The sequence below is a fragment of the Mirounga angustirostris genome, unplaced genomic scaffold, assembly GCF_029215605.1.
Source record: "Mirounga angustirostris isolate CCGP_5_RB_7025 unplaced genomic scaffold, mMirAng1.0.hap1 SCAF_9, whole genome shotgun sequence".
NCBI classification, from domain to species: Eukaryota; Metazoa; Chordata; class Mammalia; order Carnivora; family Phocidae; genus Mirounga; species Mirounga angustirostris.
Window position 1 is genome coordinate 116,553,043 of NW_026991717.1, and position 20,612 is coordinate 116,573,654.

The 20,612-nt window shown below is 43.5% G+C and overlaps 2 protein-coding genes across 3 annotated transcripts; both read left to right on the top strand.

Moving 5' to 3' along the window:
* Positions 1–6,619: 6,619 nt before the first annotated feature.
* LOC123861765 (acyl-coenzyme A thioesterase 6) lies at positions 6,620–12,829 on the top strand. Of its 2 annotated transcripts, XM_045901173.3 has the most exons (4): positions 6,620–7,476; positions 9,840–10,042; positions 11,580–11,672; positions 12,410–12,829. In XM_045901173.3, the coding sequence occupies exons 1-4, from the start codon at positions 7,020–7,022 to the stop codon at positions 12,419–12,421; spliced, it is 765 nt and encodes a 254-aa protein (XP_045757129.1). In that variant the 5' UTR covers positions 6,620–7,019; the 3' UTR covers positions 12,422–12,829. The 2 variants fall into 2 exon arrangements, with proteins under 2 accessions (XP_045757129.1, XP_045757128.1); XM_045901172.3 differs by having other exon boundaries at positions 6,889–7,476; positions 11,580–12,829.
* Positions 12,830–15,207: 2,378 nt separating this feature from the next.
* On the top strand, positions 15,208–20,177 carry LOC123861768 (peroxisomal succinyl-coenzyme A thioesterase-like). Its single transcript, XM_054513942.2, has 5 exons — positions 15,208–15,213; positions 15,849–16,731; positions 18,141–18,468; positions 19,437–19,636; positions 19,913–20,177. Exons 1-2 carry the CDS (start codon positions 15,208–15,210, stop codon positions 16,629–16,631), a joined length of 789 nt encoding a protein of 262 aa, XP_054369917.1. The 3' UTR covers positions 16,632–16,731; positions 18,141–18,468; positions 19,437–19,636; positions 19,913–20,177.
* The last annotated feature ends 435 nt before the right edge of the window (positions 20,178–20,612 follow it).

Consider the following 20,612-nt stretch of genomic DNA (forward strand, 5'->3'; position numbering starts at 1 on the left):
GTCCAACTCTCAATTTCAGCTCAGGTCATGATCTCAGGGTGGTGACATCAAGCCCCATGTCAGGCTCTGCACTCAGTGGGGAGTCTGCTTGGAATTCTCTCTCTCCCCCTCCATCTGCCCTTCCCCTGGCATGCTCTCTCTCTCTCTCTCAAATAAATAAATAAATCTTATTTTAAAAAAGTATCCATTAGCATTGCAATTCCTTTACATCTTCCCATTTTTTTTGTTTGTTTTACATCTTCCCATTTTTTTAAATTTTATTTTTTTTTAAAGTAATCTCTACACCCAAAATGCTCAAACTCACAACCCTGAGATCAAGAGTCACATGCTCTACTGACTGAGCCAACCAGGTGCCCCTACATCTTCCCATTTTACTTTAAGATTTTATTTTCAAGTAATCTCTACACCCCATGTGGGGCTCAAACTCACAACCCCGAGATTCAAGAGTTGCATGCTCTACTGATCAAAACAGCCAGGCACCTGTCTTCCCATTTTAATCTCATAAATACATGAATGGGTGGTGCTCTTGATACAGAATGGTTCTCTTGTCTTATGATGCTGTTCTCTACTAACTTGCATATGTATATATATATATATTTATATTTATATATATACACACATATATATGATACAATATCTTGCCCATTACAATTATAATTTCAGACCTTTAAATTTTATTTTAAAAAATGTTTTCCAAGACTTAATGGATTTGAGAGAGAGAGAGAGAGCACGAGCAGGGGGAGGGGCAGAGGGAGAAGCAGACTCCCCACTGAGCAGGGAGCCTGATGTGGCTCGATCTCAGAACCCTGGGATCATGACCCGAGCTAAAGGCAGACACTTAACCAACTGATACACCCAGGTGCCCCGACACCATTAAACTTTAATCACATAAAGAGATGAGAAGGGACAACAGGGTTCTTCAGAAGGAGTGTCTCCCATATTATGCCATCCCTTCTAAGATCTTCATCGATCACAGAAATGCCAATCAGCATCTATATATCTACCTCACTTCATGCTCAGAAAGAAATGAGAAGGCTTTGGTCTACTCTAAGGTGAACTAACTATATATAATCTGCATGAAAGTATCAATATTTTTTTTGGATTTTCTTCATAATCCCAGGATTCTGACTATAGCTTTTATTTGGTCTCAGGTATGGCCAAAGCCTGGAGCTATATGAGCTTTGGCATTGGTTAAAGTAAATATTGCATAGTCACTGTGTATCCTAAGCCAATATTGATGTTTCTACTAGTTCCTAGTAATTCTTGCTGGAAGGTCCAAGTTTTTACATGTTGTTCTTGATGATTTGAGCATAAGACATTCCTCTAAGACCCAGCAAATGCCATTCAGTTTATCCAAGGATATTATCACCTCCTAGACAAGTTCAAGGTCCTATGGTAGAGATTCCAGATGTCCTAATTAGAGACCACACTCAAGATGTGAAGGACCACCAGTGGAAACAATGCTATGTAGTCTAAATCTATGTAGTCCACTGGGTAGGGCAGAATTAGTTTGTGCAGCTGGAGGAAACACTGACAGGACATTAGGCAGGAAAGATAATTCCAGTTAGCAGGACCTGAGTCTGACTGATATTGACAATATTATAATAGAAAATTGTGATATTATAAGAGGAAAGTCTATCTGGGGAGAAGATTTGGACTTTAAAGCTTAGGGTAAAAAGATGAGGGGATGAGAGCACTGTCTTCTGGCTGTTTTTCCTGGGCTTTCAAGAAATCAGAACAGGCAGGGAGCATTCAGCTGGTCTCTCCCCAGACCAGATTCTCTGACTTTTCTTCTCAGGATGTTGAAGGGCAAATTTATTTAGTCCTCCATAGATCACCACAAACTTACCCAGTAATAGAGGTAAAAGAAGAAGGTTTCCAAGGGCCAATGAATAGACACACTATTGGGAAGAGACCCAATGACTCACCAGAAATCCAGCTCTCACTATAATATACAACCAGACTTCTGGAAAATCTATGTTGGCTACTAGGATCATAGGATAAGGGCAGAGGACATTCAGATTGACCAGACTGAATTGGGGGAGAGGGGGTCTCACAGTGAGTACTCTCCTCTGAATATAATGTTCCAAGAGTTAGATGCTGTTTCTGTGTTTGATGAGATTATGGAGATTACCATGATCCTTCATATGGGATGTTAGAGAACAACTGCAGTCTTGGAAAATTATAACAGAAGGAATCAGGAATGATGAAAGAGGCCATCTGAATCAGCCTGAGACAGGCTGCCCCAGTTGCCCAAATAATCTGCTTTTCACTAAAATGCAAAGAAACTGGCATTCCTATTTTCTCAAAAATTTACATCCTGCTCTTCCAAACAGTTAGAAGCAGAGCTATTGCAGGGCATGGATGGTGTTGGTGGTGAATAGCTGGAGAATTGGGCAAATAGAAAATGTATTTCTGTGGGGTGCCTGGCTGGCTCAGTAGGTAGAGCATGCAACTCTTGGGGTTGTAAGTTTGAGCCTGATGTTGGGTGTAGAGATTACTTAAAAATAAAATTCTTTAAGGGCAGCTGGCTGGCTTAGTCAGTTAAGCATCTGCCTTCAGCTCAGGTCATGATCCCAGGGTCCTGGGATCCAGTCCCACATCAGGCTCCCTGCTCAGCGGGGGAGTCTGCTTCTCCCTCTACCCCATACCCCTGCTCGTAATCTCTCTCTCTCATGCTCTATCTCTCTCTCAAATAAAAATCTTAAAAAAATAAGATCCTTTAAAGAGTGTATTTTTGTGAGCTAGTGTTTCATTCTGTTCATACAACTGTTTCTTTGTCAAACTATCTGGTTATTGCTTACTAGTGATTTAATAAAATTACAACAGTAAGTGATGTAGCACCTGAAAGAGTTAATCTCTCAAACTCCCCAGTAACAGCTGCCACTAGGGCAACACTCCTGGCAAACACTCAACATAACTTCTGTAATTCAAAGTTCTGGAAACTGAGCCAAGAGCAGGCTCACCAGGCTAAGAATAAAGCTGTTTTTGTATCCAGACAGCAAGTAGCTGTTTTGAAAACTATGCTTTCCATTTAATCTCTCTGAACGTAGGGAACTTTTCCTTAAAGACTAAGGACAAGGCCCCTCAAAGGGAGAGACATCTGGCCCTAATGTCCTTTCTCTCTAGACCTGTTACAATATCAGATTCCTCATATGCCTGAGTCCAGATGCTTTGGACAAGGGAAATATTCAAGTATTTCAGGGGATTTAGATACAGGATGAGAGATAATGCAAATTCTTGGAAACCTCAATCAAATGGGAAAGACTAAATGTTCAAGGATACGGACGAAGAAGGGCCTGAGGTGGACGGCTTTTCCTAACTCCAAAGTGGGACACAGAAGATCAAAGGTATTCTTTTTGGTGATTTCATCAGGCCCTAATACTGTTCTTTGTTGTTTAAACCTTTTATTTTGAAATAATTTTAGACCCACAGAAATGTTAAAAACTCATACAGGGTTCCCTATACCATTCCTCCCCTTTCCTTAATGTTAGCACCTTACATAACCATGTCACAAATACAGAAGTCAGGAAGTGAACATTGATAGAATACTATGTAACCATGAGACTATTATTGCAATTAAGTTATTGCTATCTTGGAGAAAGAACTTCCTCAAATGTATACTGGCTGCTAAAAAATGGAAACGTGGAGCTCTCTTGTCCCACCAAACCTGTAAACAGGAAATAGTACCAGGCCAGATCATGAGTGAAATCATAGCTGATACTGGGGTAACTGGGAATCCATTCCCACTTCCAACCTTTTCCCCTTCAACTCTCAGTTGGGTTATTGGAAAAATAGATGGATCTCAGATGTCAATTGAGGATTACAGAAAACTAATGTAATGAATCTGTAACTGTTTTTCTATAGGAAGATCTTTCTAAATCATCCCTAACTGTGGGGCGCCTGGGTGGCTCAGTCGTTAAGTGTCTGCCTTTGGCTCAGGTCATGATCCCAGGGTGCTGGGATGGAGTCCCGCATTAGGCTCTCTGCTGGGTGGGAAGCCTGCTTCTCCCTTTCCCACTGTTCTCTCTTGCTCGCTGTATCTCTCTGTCAAATAAATAAATAAAATCTTAAAAAAAAAAAAATCATCCCTTGATTGGTATCCTTTTATTGATCTTACTAGGGCATTGCTTTTAATCCCAATACTTTTTTTTTTTTTTTTTACATATTAGACATCAACAACATTTTGCTGTCACTTGGTGGCCAGTGATTTACCTTTATAGTCTTGCCTCCAAGATATTTCAACTCTCTAACATTTGACATAATCTGTTAAGGTGGTATTTAAACGGGTGTCCTAAGCCTAATTCAGATAGGAAATTACTCATTATACGGATAGCATACTGATCAGGTGACACTGAAGTAACTTTCTGAAGTTCAGCCTTTCCATATTGAGTTTATAACTAAAAGTCAGCGGACTATTATGCATGGAAAAGGTCAGGGGCCTTCTCAGACAGAACCCTTTCTGGGAGTGTAATTATCTGGGGGTAACCAGAGAGATTCTATATCAGGCAAATGTTACCCATAAAGTCCCTACCCCTAAAATAGGGACACAAAAATTAATTTTTATGTTTAATATTGGAGATAGTATGCTACATATCTGGGTTTTAAGCTACAGCTACTTCATCAAGTCACTAGACAAATTTGTTAGATTTGTTAGATTTGACAAATTTGACAGATTTGTTAGATTCTAAATAAATTAGAATTTGTATGAAGCCACCCCCCTTTCTTATAGCAACTGATTCTCTTTCAGATTATGGGCAACCCACCCCGGCAGTTGGCCTGTAAAGTACCTATTTCTTCCATAGAGTTCCTAAGTGCAGAATTCCCCACAGGAAGGCATTTTCAATGGCCCAGCCTCTCCTCCCCCTTTTTTTTTTTTTTAAAGATTTTATTCATCCATTTGACAGAGACATAGAAGAGAGCACGCACAAACAGGGGAATGGCAGAGGAAGAGGGAGAAGCAGGCTCCCCACTGAGCAGGGAGCCCAACGTGGGGCTCGATCCCAGGACCCAAGGCTTCCCTCTTAGCTGCTTTTCCCTCATGTGCCATTTCTGTGCTTCTTCACAGCAACCTAGGTATCAGGGAAGGGAGAGGGAGAAGCCACCTTTTTCTTTGCCTTTCTGAAATCTGAGTACAGATTTCATTTTTTAAATTTCTTTTTTCTTTTCTTTTCTTTCTTCTTCTCTTTCTCTTTCTTTGGGCAGGCAGCAGAGGGAGAGGGAGAATCTCAAGCAGGCTCCACACCCAGCACGGAGCCTGATGTGTGGGTTGATCTCATGACCCTGAGATCATGACCTGAGCTGAAATCAAGAGTCAGACACTTAACCTGTTAAGTCACCCAGGCCCCCCTGAGAGCAGATGTCAACTGTGCTGGTGGCTGCTGCAGCCTAGGTAAATTCTTTGTAAGCTGAGTGTTCCTAGATTGAGCACAGCCTGCAACACTTTATTTTTTAAAAGATTTTATTTATTTGAGAGAGAGAGAGCACGAAGAGGGAGAGGGAGAAGTAAACTTCCTGCTGAGCAGAGAGCCCAACCCAGGGCTCAATCCCAGGAACCTGGGATCATGACCGGAGCCGAAGGCAGATGCTTAACCGACTGGGCCACCCATGCGCCCCAGCCTGCAACACTTTACACAACAGGTATTTTAAATACCCAACAGCAGTTACTTCAGGAGGTAGAGCTGTCAAAGCTCACTGACATTCTGAGATCTGGGACCTAGTCTGGCTTCTTTTTGTTCAGTTTTTAAAAATATATATTGAGCTTCCGCTTGCTGGGCATCTTCTGTGTGTTCCATCCACCTTGTTGTGTAACCAAGTAGGCTGAGCTGAATGGTCAGGTTCAGCTAAAGAAAGGCACTGGCAAAAATGTGAAGGGCAAGAGGAGAGTGAGGTCAAGGTATTTATTCCCTCCCCACTCCTCCTACCACACCACCATGGCTACCAGCCTCCTGCCAGGCAGCCCTCTGCCCTTGAGCCTTCAGGGTCCAAGGTTCTGCACCCAACCTTGTTTGTTTTTTGACCTTGCCAATGCCTTTGTAAATAGTCCCTTTATGAAACTCTCCGCAAATTACCCAATTGGAAAGTGCCACTTGTTTCCTGCCAGAACGCTGACACAACACCACTGACACTGCCAGTGACCAGATTTGTGAATTGAAAAGCAAAATTCTTGGGGCACCTGGGTGGCACAGTGGTTAGGCGTCTGCCTTTGGCTAGGGTCGTGATCCCAGCGTTCTGGGATCTAGCCCCGCATGGAGCCCCGCATGGGGCATCGGGCTCCCTGCTAGTTGGGAAGCCTCCTTCTCCCTCTGCTTGCCATTTCCCCTGCTTGTGCTCTTTCTCTCTCTCTCAAATAATAAAAATAGTAAGTCTTAAGAAAAGCAAAACTCTTACTAAGCACCTGCTATATAGTTTTATCAGTGCGGTGTTTTTACCTATATTAGCCCATGTAATCATCACAATATGCCTTTTACAGACAAGGAGACTGGATTCAGAGACTTAATTACATATCTTGCTAAGGATCACCAGGCTATTGAGCAGGATCAGACTGGAATTCAGGTAGATCTCACTCCATAAACATCTACCTGCTCTGAAAGCCACCCTTGGTACCCTTAGCTTTAGGGAAAAGGCTCAGTAAAGGATTGAGGCAAGGGAAGGATTAGGCTGTTTCCCCACTGATCATCTGAATTACAATCACCTGGGATGCTTTATAAAACTCCAGATTCTTGGAACTGCCAGTATCTTTCCCAATCTCGGCCGTGTTTGTACCTCTATTTCACCCTCACTGCGCAGGATTGCACAATAATGAACTCTTTATTTTAGCAGCTACTTTCTTCCGATCAGACGCTAGTGGATTTGCACAAACACTAGGAGACCTCACACAGCGGCTTAGAGTGTCTCACGTGAGTCCAAAAGAAGAAGCGCAAAGGTTCCAACTGCGATTGCTTCCCAGGGAGGTGGAGAGGCGCCTGGCTGGACACTTGACCGAGGAGGGCTGACTCCCCTGTTCCGCAGAAATCGAGATGGCGGCGACGGTGATCCTGCAGCCCGCGGGCCGCTGCAGCTGGGACGAGCCCGTGCGCATCGCCGTGCGCGGCCTGGCCCCGCGACAGCCCGTCACGCTGCGCGCGTCCCTGCGCGACGAGAAGGGCGCGCTCTTCCGGGCCCACGCGCGGTACCAAGCCGACGCCGGCGGCCTCCTGGACCTGGCGCGCGCGCCCGCGCTGGGCGGCAGCTTCACGGGGCTCGAGCCCATGGGGCTGCTCTGGGCCCTGGAGCCCGAGAAACCCCTGGTGCGATTTGTGAAGCGGGACGTGCAGACGCCTTTCGCCGTGGAGCTGGAGGTGCTCGACGGCCACGAGCCGGACGCCGGGCGCGTCCTGGGCCGGGCGGTGCACGAGCGCGACTTCCTGCGGCCGGGCGTGCGGCGGGAGCCGGTGCGCGCGGGCCGGGTGCGCGCCACGCTCTTCCTGCCCCCAGGTGAGCGCCCCGGGTCCCAGGCTGAGCTGGAGAACCGGGTGGAGGAGTCCCGGGACTCTGGGCAGCCTCTTGCCTGGCGGGGGGTTCGGGGGGAACCACGTGGTTGTGGAACTTTCCTAAACTCATCCCCGCACTCCAGAGCCTATCATGGATTCCGGATAGACGTTTTTCCTCTAAGTTTCATGGCACTTCCTAGAGTCACTACCGGAACTCCTTAGCTGTATGCTAAAAAGTGCATTTATTTCAAGTGCCCGCCAGGCGGCTGTGTCAAATACCAGTATTAAGTAATGACTTACGCTGCTTTACCTCTTTTCACATGAAACTTCCAAGGAAGCTAAAACCCACAGATAGAGGCAATGCCCCATAATCCTAAAAAGCAAACTGATGGTCACCTTCTCCCATCATAAACAGTCTGTCAGTGATTCTTTTGTTTTTTTAAGATTTTATTTATTTTTGAGAGAGTGGGCACAAGCAGGGGGGAAGGGCAGAGGGAGAAGCAGGCTCCCTGCTGAGCAGGACCCTGGGATCATGACCTGAGCTGAAGGCAGACCCTTAACCGAGGGAGCCACCCAGGCATCCCTGGCAGTGATTCTTAATCTTGGTTGATTTTCCCCCACCCCAGGGGACATTTGGCAATATCTGGAGACATTTTTGATTCTCACAACTGAAGGGTGGGGGCGGGGGGCGTTATTGGCATCTAGTGAGTAGAGGCCAGAGATGTTGCTAAACGTTCACAATGCACAGGGCAGCCCACACAGCAAAGAAATATCTTACTCAAAATGTCTATAGTGCTGAGATTGAGAAACCCTGGTCTAAGTAAAAAGGTGCTTACTAGGTAAAAGGGGCCTGGAAACAAGACCCTTGACCCAACTTTTACAACCAAATTCCTGGTTGAAACCCCTCCTATATAGAAATGCTGGAGTTGCCACAACAATTCTGTCATTCTCCAAAACAAGAGGCCCTGGTTTATTCTTACAGCTCATCAGCAGTTCCCAACCTTAACTAGTGGCTGCACACTCAATTGTGAACTCCTGCGGCTGCGATCAGATTTAACCCATCTCTGTGTATCTATATTCCTAGAGGCTTGCCCAGGGATATAGTAGGAGCTCAATAAATCATACCGACTGATTCAGTAAGAATCTTCCCCAGGGGCACCTGGGTGGCTCAGTTAGTTAAGTGACCACCTCTTTGATTTCAGGTCAGGTCGTGATCTCAGGGTCCTGGGATGGAGGAGCCCTGTCTTGGGCTCTGCACTTAGTAGGGCGCCTGCCTGAGATTCTCTTCCTCTCCATCTGCCCCTTCCCGTGTTCCCTCACGTGGGCGCTTGCTCATTCTCTCAAATAAATAAAAGCTTAAAAAAAAAAACATTTAAAAAGAATCTCCCCCCAAAAAAACCTTTCACCACCCATCACGGTATCTGATATTCCAGTCAAGTCAATCTTTTGTTAACTATTTCAGTGTCTACTATGTGGTCCATTTAAAAATTGTTTTCTGTCTCAAAGGCTTTTGTAAATAATGTAGAAGAGTTCAATCATTTAACAAATACATATTAAGTCAAGGACCATGCTACATACTGGGATGGAATAGATAGCAAAGTCAGACATGGTTCTCACTGTACTTACAGCCTAATAAAGGACCCAGGTAACTATACTTGCACTTATAGATGTGGCAAGTGCTGTGATAGGGAGAAGGAGAGGCCCGGGGTGCTGGTGGGAACATATAAAAGGCTATCTGACTCAACTCAGCCTTGGGGGAGATCTGGGAATTCTTCTCGGAAGGGAGATCTAAATTTAGGTTTGAAAACTGAGGGGTCAACCAGATCATAAAAACTAGAGAGGGGAAGAGACTAGTGTATACCACTTTCAGGAGCCAAAGAGAACAGCACATTTAGGGATGGTGTTATTTAAGGCTGGAGCAGAGAGTGCAAGGACACGCAGAGTACATCTAATAAACCCTTATGTATGTAGAACATTTTACAGCTCTCAAAGTATTCTCAAATAGATTTTTTTTTTTTTGAGGAAAATTTTGTGGGAAATTACATTTTATCATGTGCTATTTCTAATTTGGTATAAATATATATATGGTGTGTATATATACACTACCATACATATACCATATATATATATGAAAATATGTGAAAAATTCTGGAGAAAATAAATAATTTTGTTCCCCCTCCCTTCTCCCTGAAGGTTACTAAAAGAAGAAAAAAGGAAAATTTTTTTTAAAAGGATCCTTTTTCCACTCACTCCCCCACCCCCAACCTTCCCTGCTTCAGAAACTTCTCTTTGCTGACTGCCAAAATCTGAAACTCGAGAATGTCTTTTGAGAGTCTAAAGCTCCTTATGATTTGTGGTGCTTTCTAGGTGCAGGACCCTTCCCTGGGATCATCGATCTGTTTGGAAGTGGTGGTGGCCTTTGTGAATATAGGGCTAGCCTCCTGGCTGGACATGGTTTTGCTGTGCTTGCTTTGGCTTATTTTGGATTTGAAGACCTCCCTGAATATTTGGATGATATGCACCTGGAGTACTTTGAAGAAGCCGTGGACTTCATGCTGCAGCATCCAAAGGTGGGTTCTAGTGTTTGCCTGAATGCAGAGGAGAGGGGATAGAGCGGACACAGGACTGGATTCAAAAACCCTCCCAGGACACCAGGGGCTAGAAATATGTCATGAGACACCAAAGTTCCTTCAAAAGTTACTAGGATTATTATTTTCATTTCTACCCATTTCTCTCCAATCTCTTAAGACTCAACTGTTTATTTCCCTTTAATTCTTGACCATAATTCAAAGCGCTCTACTAAAATGTTACTAACCTTAAATTCTGGTTCTCCATCTACCACCACATGGCCTTATAATCCTGAACAAGGCAACTGTTTTCTCTGAGATTCAGTTTTTCTCACTTATAAGGCTAATGTAAATGTATAGAGGAAAACATTTGACTATTAAGAGACATTTTTAGGACATTTGAATAGGGACTGTATTTGATGATACTAAGGAATCATTAATTTTGTTAAACGTGATAATGGTATTATGTTTTTATAGAGAGTTCTTATCTGAGACTGCAAAAAATAATCAAAACATTTGGTCTGATTATAAATGGAATACATACTCTGCAACTATCTAGACTTAAAGAAACTCAAATATTCTAATGTTAAGTAATAAAATGTTCTATAAGTTCTATAGGATAGTCTAACACTGCCAGAATTCAGGGAATGGTCTCTTAGCAGAGCTGCTACAACTTGGATGATCTTGAACTGTGATTATTGGTTTATTAGAGGAGATAAGGCCCCAGGGAAAAAGAAGAGACCAGTATATACTCAGTTGTGCCCTTAGGCCTAGGCAAGAGGGGCTTCTGTCCTGGACCTTTTGTTTTAGATGGCCACATTCTGGCCTGCCTTTGGGCTGCATCCCTGCCCACAGGGTGAGGAATCCAAGGGACCCAGGGAATGTATCCACCTGGAATTCATGTGCCTTACACACACACGCACACACACACACACCATGCTCTTGTGATATGGAACCCCAGAATTCTTTGCCAAATAGCACTAATCCTGCTTCCAGGCTCTATGTCTCTTCTCTGGTCTATCAATGTGAATACACCTAGGCCTTCACCATGTAGGCTGGGGTGTCCACATACATGTGTGAGAGGCCCCTTAAAGTACATGATGGAACTCAGGATGGGAAAAGAAGAAAGGTGGACCAGGGACCAAGGACTGGGTCTGGCTCTCCCCCAGGCCACATTCCAGTACAGAACTTCAGGGATTCCCAAGCTTTCAAATTTTCTGTTATGGAGGTATATTTATCAAGGTGGGAAAAAAGAATATACTTGAAGAGTTTGTTCATTTGATTTATAACGTTTAAATATTTAGGTATGGGGTGTATGGGTCTCTGTGTGTACTCTTGACCCAGTCACCATAAATATTAGTGGAAGGCCTGTATATTAAGAAATCAATTGATTTGCTTATTAGAAGACAGTTGAGCTTTGTGGATTGTTGCATAAGGAAAGAAAGCGAATGAAATTTAAGAAAGCTACCTAGAGAATATAAAATCACCATTTATGTCCTCCACTTACAAATTCTAAGCTTGTTCTGTTTCTCTTCTTCAGGTGAAAGGCCCTAATGTTGGGCTTCTTGGCTTCTCCAAAGGAGGTGACCTGTGTCTCTCCATGGCCTCTTTCTTGAAAGGCATCACTGCCACGGTACTTATCAATTCCTGTGTGGCCAACACAATAGTTGCTCTGCATTACAAGGATATGATTGTTCCCAGTCTTGGCAGTGACATAGGAAGATGTACAATTAATGAATCAGGACTTTGGAATTTTCTGGATGTTTGGGACAATCCACTGGAGGAACGCAATCACCCAAGTATTATTCCACTGGAAAGGGCCCAGGGGCCCTTCCTGTTTATTGTTGGCATGGATGATCATAACTGGAGGAGTGACTTCTATGCCCAAATAGCCTCTGAACGGTTACAAGCCCATGGGAAAGACAGACCCCAGATAATCTACTACCCAGGAACTGGTCATTGTATTGAACCAGCTTATTTTCCTCCTTGTAGAGCTTCTGTACATACAGTGTTACACCAACCAATATTCCATGGAGGTGAGCCAAAGGCTCAATCAAGGGCACAGGTAGATGCCTGGCAGCAAATTCAAATTTTTTTCCATAAACATCTCAATGGTAAAAAATCTGTCCAGTCCAGCAAAATATAACATTGTAATCATAGACCAGATACTATTAATAAAAATCTAATTCATACAACATGTGTTGGGTTTTCCAAAGCACATAGGGAACTTTTGGTAACAAGATAATTATCTCAGCTCCTTGTCAGGTCCTGTTGGATTCCAAGGCTTTGCAACCCTCCTTTCTTCACTGCCACCCCTCTCTCCCCTGAACTTTACCTACCATATAGGCTTAACCCTGATTTTATCCATAGGATCCATCTTAACCTGAAATAGGAGAAATGTAAGAAGTGCCTACCCAACTCTCAATTGCTGGCCTAGCTTTGACCTGTGTTCTGGTTGTGAAGACTGAGCTTCTGTATTGCTGAGAGTTCCATATCCCCTTTGGACCCTAACTGACCATGTCTGAACCTTGGGAACATACCCACTTGAATCCCTTAAGGAATGGACTCTGCTTCTTTCTTGCCAGTTCCTGAATGTGTATTCAAGACTTGTCTCTGAACCCCACTCTGAAGATTGGGGGCATTGATATTTTTCATATGCTAAGCTTTGCTTTTATTTTATGAATGCAAAGCTTTGCTTTTATTTTACGAATGAAACCTCAATTTCTTCCTTACTGATAATGTATCCTTTACAAAATTCAACATTTATAAAGGATAACTTTACAAAGTAAAGCTGAATTCTTTTTTTTTTTTTTAAAGATTTTATTTATTTATTTGACAGAGAGAGACACAGCGAGAGAGGGAACACAAGCAGGGGGAGTGGGAGAGGGAGAAGCAGGCTCCCCGCAGAGCAGGGAGCCCGATGCGGGACTCGATCCCAGGACCCTGGGATCATGACCTGAGCTGAAGGCAGTCGCTTAACCAACTGAGCCACCCAGGCGCCCAAGCTGAATTCTTTACAACAAAATTTATTGTAAGCAAAACTGTATTGATATACTGATTTAACCAATTTTTTAAAAGATTTTATTTATTTGAGAGAGAGAGAGGGAGCATAAGGAGGGAGGGGCAGAGGGAGAGGGAGAAACAGACTCCCTGGTGAGCAGGGAGCCCAACATGGAGCTCAATCCCAAGACCCTGAGATCATGACCTGAGCCGAAGGCAGACGCTTAACCGACAGCCACCCAGGTGCCCCTATAACCAATTTTTGAAGGATTTCTTTATTAATCTGAGAGAGAAAGATAGAGGAGGGGCAGAGGGAGAGGGAGAGAGAATCCCAAGCAGACTCCTCACCCAGCGTGGAGCCCGATGCAGGGCTTGATCCCACAACCCTGAGATCATGACCTCAGTCAAAACCAAGAGTCAGATGTCTAACCGACCACACCACCCAGGCACCCCGATACAACAGATTTTTTTTTAAAGATTTTATTTATTTATTTGACAGAGAGACAGTGAGAGAGGGAACACAAGCAGGGGGAGTGGGAGAGGGAGAAGCAGGCCTCCTGCCAAGCAGGGAGCCCAATGTGGGGCTCGATCCCAGGCACCTGGGACCATGACCTGAGCTGAAGGCAGATGCTTAACAACTGAGCCACCCAGGTGCCCCCTGATACAACAGATTTTTAAGAGTGCCGTGTGGGCCACTGCCTTAATCCTTGGATGTCATATATAATTGCCAAATTAGACTTCCTCCCAGCATCATCTGTTCCTATTGTCTTCCTACTGGGAAGTACTGGGATCAGTCTGCTTCAACTCATTGCAATGTACTGAGCACTGTCTAGATTCTAAGAGACCAGAGCAGAGGGTCCTCCCTGAGTGCAAGAAAATTTTCCTGAGACACATCACATGGTTTGCTGGGCACATACAAAATCTTTCACCAGTTTCAGTCTATCCAAACAACTGCCCATTAGTTCTTAACTAATGAAAAGCAAGATTCCTTAGAGGTAACCTAACTTTGACCAATTGCTAAAAATATGTGTTAAGTGTAGTTATTCATTATGTAGTATAATAATTTACTATGACGTGAATTCTTGGAGCCTCTGTTTTAACTCACTGCCAGGTGGTCCTGCTACAGATGCCTTTGGGATGGGGAATCACAGGAAAAAGTTATAAGGAACATGGCTGGGGGTATGAGAGATGTGAGAGCCAAAAGGTAGCTCCAGAAGCTAAGCATAAGGATGACAACTAACCATCTCTAGGTACTAAATTTCTAGGTATAGGGACAGCTCTCCACCTTGATTTCTTCCTTACTGATAAAGTAGCCTAGAAATGCCCTCCACTGACTAAAGATATTTGGTCATTTTCCCCTCAGAGTTAACTGTATATATGGCCACCTGTTTCTAAGATTACAAAAGGAATTTCAGGTTGTTGAAAAGCTACCTAAAGTTTCAGGTTGTTGAAAAGCTACCTAAAATATGGTAATTGTGACTAAGAAGGAAGGCAGTAAGAGAAAAGGTATCCATGAAATGAAGCCAGAAATGAGGTTTCTCATTTATAATAATAAGCACAATAAGCACAATAGCGCTTATTATGAAGTCCTATATACTTGCCTTGACTGGGCCACTCATTCAGTCATATGCTTTCCAATGGTTTATGCAAAGAAGGAAATCTAATCAGTTACACAAACTTTACAGCATTCATAAAATAAAAGCAAAGCTTAGCAATTAATTTCTTCCAAAGGTTGTCATGCTAAGAAACATTAAGTGATGTAAATGGTAGTATCCTCAATGATTCCTCTGAGGTAGATATAAATTCCAGGCTCCACTACTTATTAGCCATGTGATCGGGGTAAGTTATTAACCTCTCTAAGCCTCTATTTCTTCATCTATAAAATGGGGATAATAATAGTGATGATAATAGAAACTACCTCTCTGGGTTGTTGTGATTAAATTAGATAATCCAGGTGAAGCATTTAACAAATTTGTCTTTTAAAAAACATAACATTTAAATTTCATTACAGAGAAGTGATTGATCCCACAAAATCTAAGTGAGGATTCCAACTTGAAAGATCCTAAGAGAGAAGGACTAAGTGCCTTTCAGGTGCCTTTCAACTCTGAGATTCTCAGAGGTGCTGGATTCCAGAACTTTGGACTTGTACTTGCATTCTGAGGTTGGACATGACGGTCACAGATTAAATTTAACCCTCTTAATTTAGTACCCTATTCCAGCCTTCTCCTAGGGCTAATTACAGTTATCAACTTGAAGTATACCCTTCCAGAACCATTTTATGTGCATGTACATACAAATATTTGTTTGAATGTAAAAAATATGGTTTTATTTTGTGAGTCCCATGACTTTTTCTTGGGGGGGGGGAAGTCACGATGTAATTTTTTTCCGCATATAAAAACACATTTTTAATACTTGTGCCAGGCCCTAAGACAATAAAGATTATTTCCGTAGTGTATACATCTGTAGTGCTGCCTCATCTAAAACGTTTAAACTTTAACGTTGGCAGTCTTTCTTAATCCCAGGCAAAAATAATTTTAAGGAAGGAATTTGGCAGAAGCCTATTACACGTAGCTTCCTTCAACTAGGTTTAGGGAATTGTGACCCCTGGTGGCCAGGGAGGGACTTTAAAGAAAGAGACCCGCCAGCATTCTGTCAGATCAGTAACCTCTCACCTCGTCGAGCGGTAGGCAGGGCATGAGCTCCTGCCTCTTCTAAGCGGTCCCACTACAGGGACCCCAAAAGCATAACCGACCCCGGGCCCTCCTAGAAGTCGCCTCTTCTTGCAGCCTTTTGCTGAGTGGCGCCCCAGGGACCAGCCGGGGGCCCTACTGCCCTCCGGACCCGAGGATGCCCCACTGGGCCCCGCCCCGCCCCGCCCCGCCCCGCCCCGCCCCCGCCTGCCCTGCGGGCGGGGAGGTTTGACTCTGCCTACGGCCGCCGCCCGGCCGCGTGTCTTTCCCCGGAACCGCGAAGATCCCGGGGCCATGTGGAAGGCTGCCCAGGCCGTGCTCGGAACCCCCGGGATCCCCCTCCCCCTCCGGAGGTCGATGTCCACATCGGCCCTTCTCTTCCAGAAGGCTGCGACCCTGACCGTCACGCCTACGACTGGGCTGGCCGACGAGCTCCTGGACATGAAAGTGGCTTAGGCCCGAGGGAGCGGGTGACCCTGCGAGCGTCGGCCGTCAGCTACCGAGGCCGTCTCTTCCACTCGCTGGCCCACTACGAGGCGGACGGCCACGGGGGCTCGGACCTGGCCAGGGACCCGGCTCTGGGCGGCGACTTCACGGGCGTGGAGCCCTTGGGGCTCCTGTGGAGCCTCACGCCGGTCGGCTCAGAGGATCCCTGCTTCAGCCAGATGCCGAGGGGCGTGATGAAAAGCCCCCTCAAAGTGGAGGGGACCGTCCACCATGCGCCGCGGCAGCCGGCGGTGTCGCTGGGCCCGGCGCTGGCCTCCGCCCAGGTGCAGCGCTGGTTCTCCAGCCCTGAGCTGCGCCGTGCTCGGCTGCAGGCCGGCCGCCTGCGCCCCGGGGCGTCTTCTTGCTGCCCCCGGGTGCGTGAGGTCTTTTCCGCAGAGGGCTTTGCATGGATTTAGGAAGTCGATTTCTGAAAGCTGACTTGCTCTGCTGGCTAATTTATCTTCTGAAAACAAAGCGGGCGCCTTAATTCCTTTATTTTGTCGCCCTAGACACCAGGTGAGATAGTCATTCTCCTAAATGGTGACTGGGATTTAAATTTTTTTTTTTAATTTTATTTATTTATTTGACAGAGAGAGACACGCGAGAGAGGGAACACAAGCAGGGGGAGTGAGAGAGGGAGAAGTAGGCTTCCTGCCGAGCAGAGAGCCCGACGCGGGGCTCGATCCCAGGATCCTGGAACCATGACCTGAGCCGAAGGCAGATGCTTAACGGCTGAGCCACCCAGGTGCCCCTGGGATTTAAATTTAATCTGCTCGGATACCTCTTTTCTGCCAGCTGCCGCCCCCTTTAAACTCCTAGTGCTGCCGATGCTTTTCCTTGCGAGCATCTTTGCTACAGTTTCTAGCATGAAGTATTTGTTTGCCTCTCTAGTAGGCAGAGCTTTGTGGTAATTTGACTTTTTCTGTTATTTCTTGTAAAAATGACGAGAATAGTGGATTAAAATCTTTCACTGGTATCCGTTCAAGCTCCAACATAACTGAAGTCCTATTACATATATTGTTCACTTTTTTTTATACTGGTTTTACGTTAGGATACAGATGATCTTTTTGTAGTTAATTCTGACATACTCTGATTCCTTGGAGACCTTTATCATGATGAAGAAACTGTTCTGTTGCTCATTTCATAGATCAAAGAACAGTTTCTGTATAGATGAGAAAACTGAGGCCTAAAGTGTTTTAACCAAATCGCACAGCTAGATGGTGCTAAAATCAGGGTGTAGTCAAATTCTTTGAGAGCCGCACTGACCACAAACGGGCTGAGTGAATGAGTGAAATAGTGAGGTTTTTATTAAAAAAAACAAACAAACAACAAAATAGTCTGGCTTATTCTCTACTCTCACTCTCAGGATCCTCAGGACCAACTAAGAATCTTTTAAATGAGAGATTTAAAACATTTTCATTGTTGAGGGTGGGTGGGCTTTTTTTTTTTTTTAGAGCCTATAAGGTACTAGCAAATTTACATACTGGGGATTCAGTTACTGAATTGAAACAAAATAAACAAATTCTCAGTTATTTTAATGGGGTAGACCTGTGGTCGGAAAAATCTATTGCTGGAATAATTTGAGGATTTGTGTGTTATGTCTTTTTCATGGTTTGCTTTAGGCTTTCTGAAAGTAATCTTGAATCCAGAGATGCTTGAGATTTATCTAATTTTAAAAAGAGCAGATCAAGATATGCCAAGATATCTGAATGTTAAGAAAACCACCCTGTAAAAAAAAAAAAAGAAAACCACCCTGTAAAAATCACTACCTTAATATATACACCCTGGCTTTCAATTTGGTGGCTAGGTGTACCTTAACTTGTTTCTAGATTTGAAAATTTAGAAACGGCCTTTGGCACTGGAACTTTAGATCTCTTAGTTTGGTTTATGTTCTAATGTTCTTGCCTCTTAATCTGTTTTTATAGATTTATCTGATACTTTTATTGGAATAACACAGAAGAATATATCTGAAAAATACTAGGAGGCAATTGGCTGAGACATTCTTCTCTTGGAATGGTGAACAATGGGAATGTTGAAAGAGAAATAACATCACCATTAGAAGGAAATAGTTTGACATTTTACTCCCTTTCCACTGTGAGGGAGCAAGAATTTACTGTCCCCTTCAAGGTCCTTCTAGCTGGATTAAGAATCAAGTTGACATGAGACGGATTAAGAGGAGAAAATGAAATTTAATTTTGTATGTATGGGGAATCCACAGACATGGAAATTCCAAAGACAGTCAGGCAAAACAAGGTATATATGTCATCCTGAACTAAGGAGAAAAGGTTACGGGTCTAGGACTTCGAAGGGAAGGAATTCAATTCATGGGGCAATAAGAGCAGATGTTTGGAAATTAGATTTTTGCCCTGCCATATAGATGGCACTCAGATAAAATTTATCTCTGGTAATAACCCTCATTCTGAGAAAGACCCCCAACTTAGATTTTTCCATGTCATTAAGGGAGGGCAAAAGTTTCTCTTGAACCTGCAGGGTCTCAATTGCCTTCAGCTCAAAATAATCCACATGCCAAAGTGGCATATTCTGAGGGGAACTCCCCTGAATTCCTTCAAACTCAAAATAATCATTATATACCATCTAGGTATATATCTATATCTAGGGGCAGGCTGTCCTTGGCCCTTACACCGCACATGTTGTTCATTTATATTACACCATCATTAGACCTTTAAAATAGTGTAAGCTTTGTTTATTCAGGGATTTTGGTGATTTTGTTTCTTAAGCTCAATGAGAACTCAAAGGGCCCTTTAGAGTTGGCTTTTTTTAATGAGGTATTATACTCTCATAACTCCAAGACTGCCAGAACTATTTGCTTAGATTAATTAGGATTTACCCTTCAAACCAAAACATTTTCCATATCTTTGGTGCAAATTTTCATATTTTTTTCCATTTCTGAGTGATTTTCTCATAGGAAAAAAAGATAAAAACATTCTTACACTTATAGCTTCAAAATAGCCGAAACAAGTATCTATTTCAACCACAACAATAAACCTATTTCAGCCAAAACAGATGTTTTTTCCCAAGGCAAATAGGTGAATGTTTTAAAACAGAAAAAAAAGATTAAAAAAATTTTTAAGTTAAAAAATAATTTTTTAAAATATAAATTATACAATTAGAATTTGCTTTAGAAAATATTAGCTAGGTATCATAGTCCATTAAATGTCCTGTCATCTAATCCCAGATTAATCCTCTTTCCTGGTTTATAGGAGACGGTCCTTTTCCTGGTTTGATTGATATGTTTGGTGATGGAGCATTAAATGAATCTCAAGCTAGTCTCCTGGCTTGTCGAGGTTTTGCTACTTTGGCTTTGCCATTTTTTGGCTATGAAGATCTACCTCCAATCATGAAGGACTTAAATTTAGATTACTTTGAGGAGGCAGCTAAATTTGTGCAAAGTCACCCAAAGGTGAGTGGGATTGTAGAGAGAAATGTATTTAAAATTAACTCCTTAGGTCCAGGAGAGAGTGAATAAAGAAAGTGGTACTAATGGGCTGGAAAACATCTATAACAAATACCTGTTGAATGAATAAATGAATGGATAAATAAATGAATAAATAAGTCATCTGATAAATACATAAATGTTTTTTCTTTATTGAGGGCTTTGCGACGCCATTAACAATCATGCTTTTTCTTTCTCTCTCTCTCTCTCTCCTTGTTTGTCTTCTCGTTCTTCAATCTCTAGGTTAAAGGTCCAAACATTGGAGTGATTGGTTCTGGCAAAGGGGCCGAGCTGGCATTTTCCATGGCTAGCTTTCTCCCAAATATAGCTGCAGTTGTGAGCATCAGTGGCTGCATCTCTAACACAACTACTGCCCTTACATGTGGTAGATTCATCCTGCCAGGACTGCCTTTCAACCTAGACAAAGTCTCTGCCATGGATTCAGGAGTTTACGATGTTAAAGAAGCACTGGATGACCCCTTGGACCCAGCCTACTGGGAAAGCCGTATCCCCCTTGAAAAAGCCAATGCCTATTTCCTTGTCATAGTTGGAGAGGATGACAGGCATTGGAAGAGTTCTGTTTATGCGGACATAGCTGTGAAGCACCTCACAGAGCATGGGAAGACGAATTTCACTCTTTTAAGCTACCCTAACGCTGGCCACAGAATAGATCCCCCTTACAGCCCTTTTTTCTCTATCACTGGATCCCGTGTTGGGAGTGCCCGTTTTGGGAAGTGGACAGCTCAAAGCTCATGCTGTTGCTCAGACTGAGTCTTGGAAGAAGATCTTGGAGTTTTTGCACTTGCATCTAGGGTAAAGTCTAACAAACTAGACAGTTAAGTTTAGAGTATGCACAGAATGAATTAAGGGATAGGTTGAATATTTTTAACAAGTGCTGACTGAAATCTGGATTTCTCGCGGGCATCTGCAAGCTTTTAAAAGA

What these genes read in the sequence shown, in the direction of transcription:
- LOC123861765 (XM_045901172.3), top strand. Translation starts at nt 7,020, where the DNA reads ATGGCGGCGACGGTGATCCTGCAGCCCGCGGGCCGCTGCAGCTGGGAC. An exon ending in CACGCTCTTCCTGCCCCCAG is followed by an intron (nt 7,477 to 9,839) that starts GTGAGCGCCCCG and finishes GGTGCTTTCTAG; the next exon opens with GTGCAGGACCCTTCCCTGGG. An exon ending in TCATGCTGCAGCATCCAAAG is followed by an intron (nt 10,043 to 11,579) that starts GTGGGTTCTAGT and finishes TCTCTTCTTCAG; the next exon opens with GTGAAAGGCCCTAATGTTGG.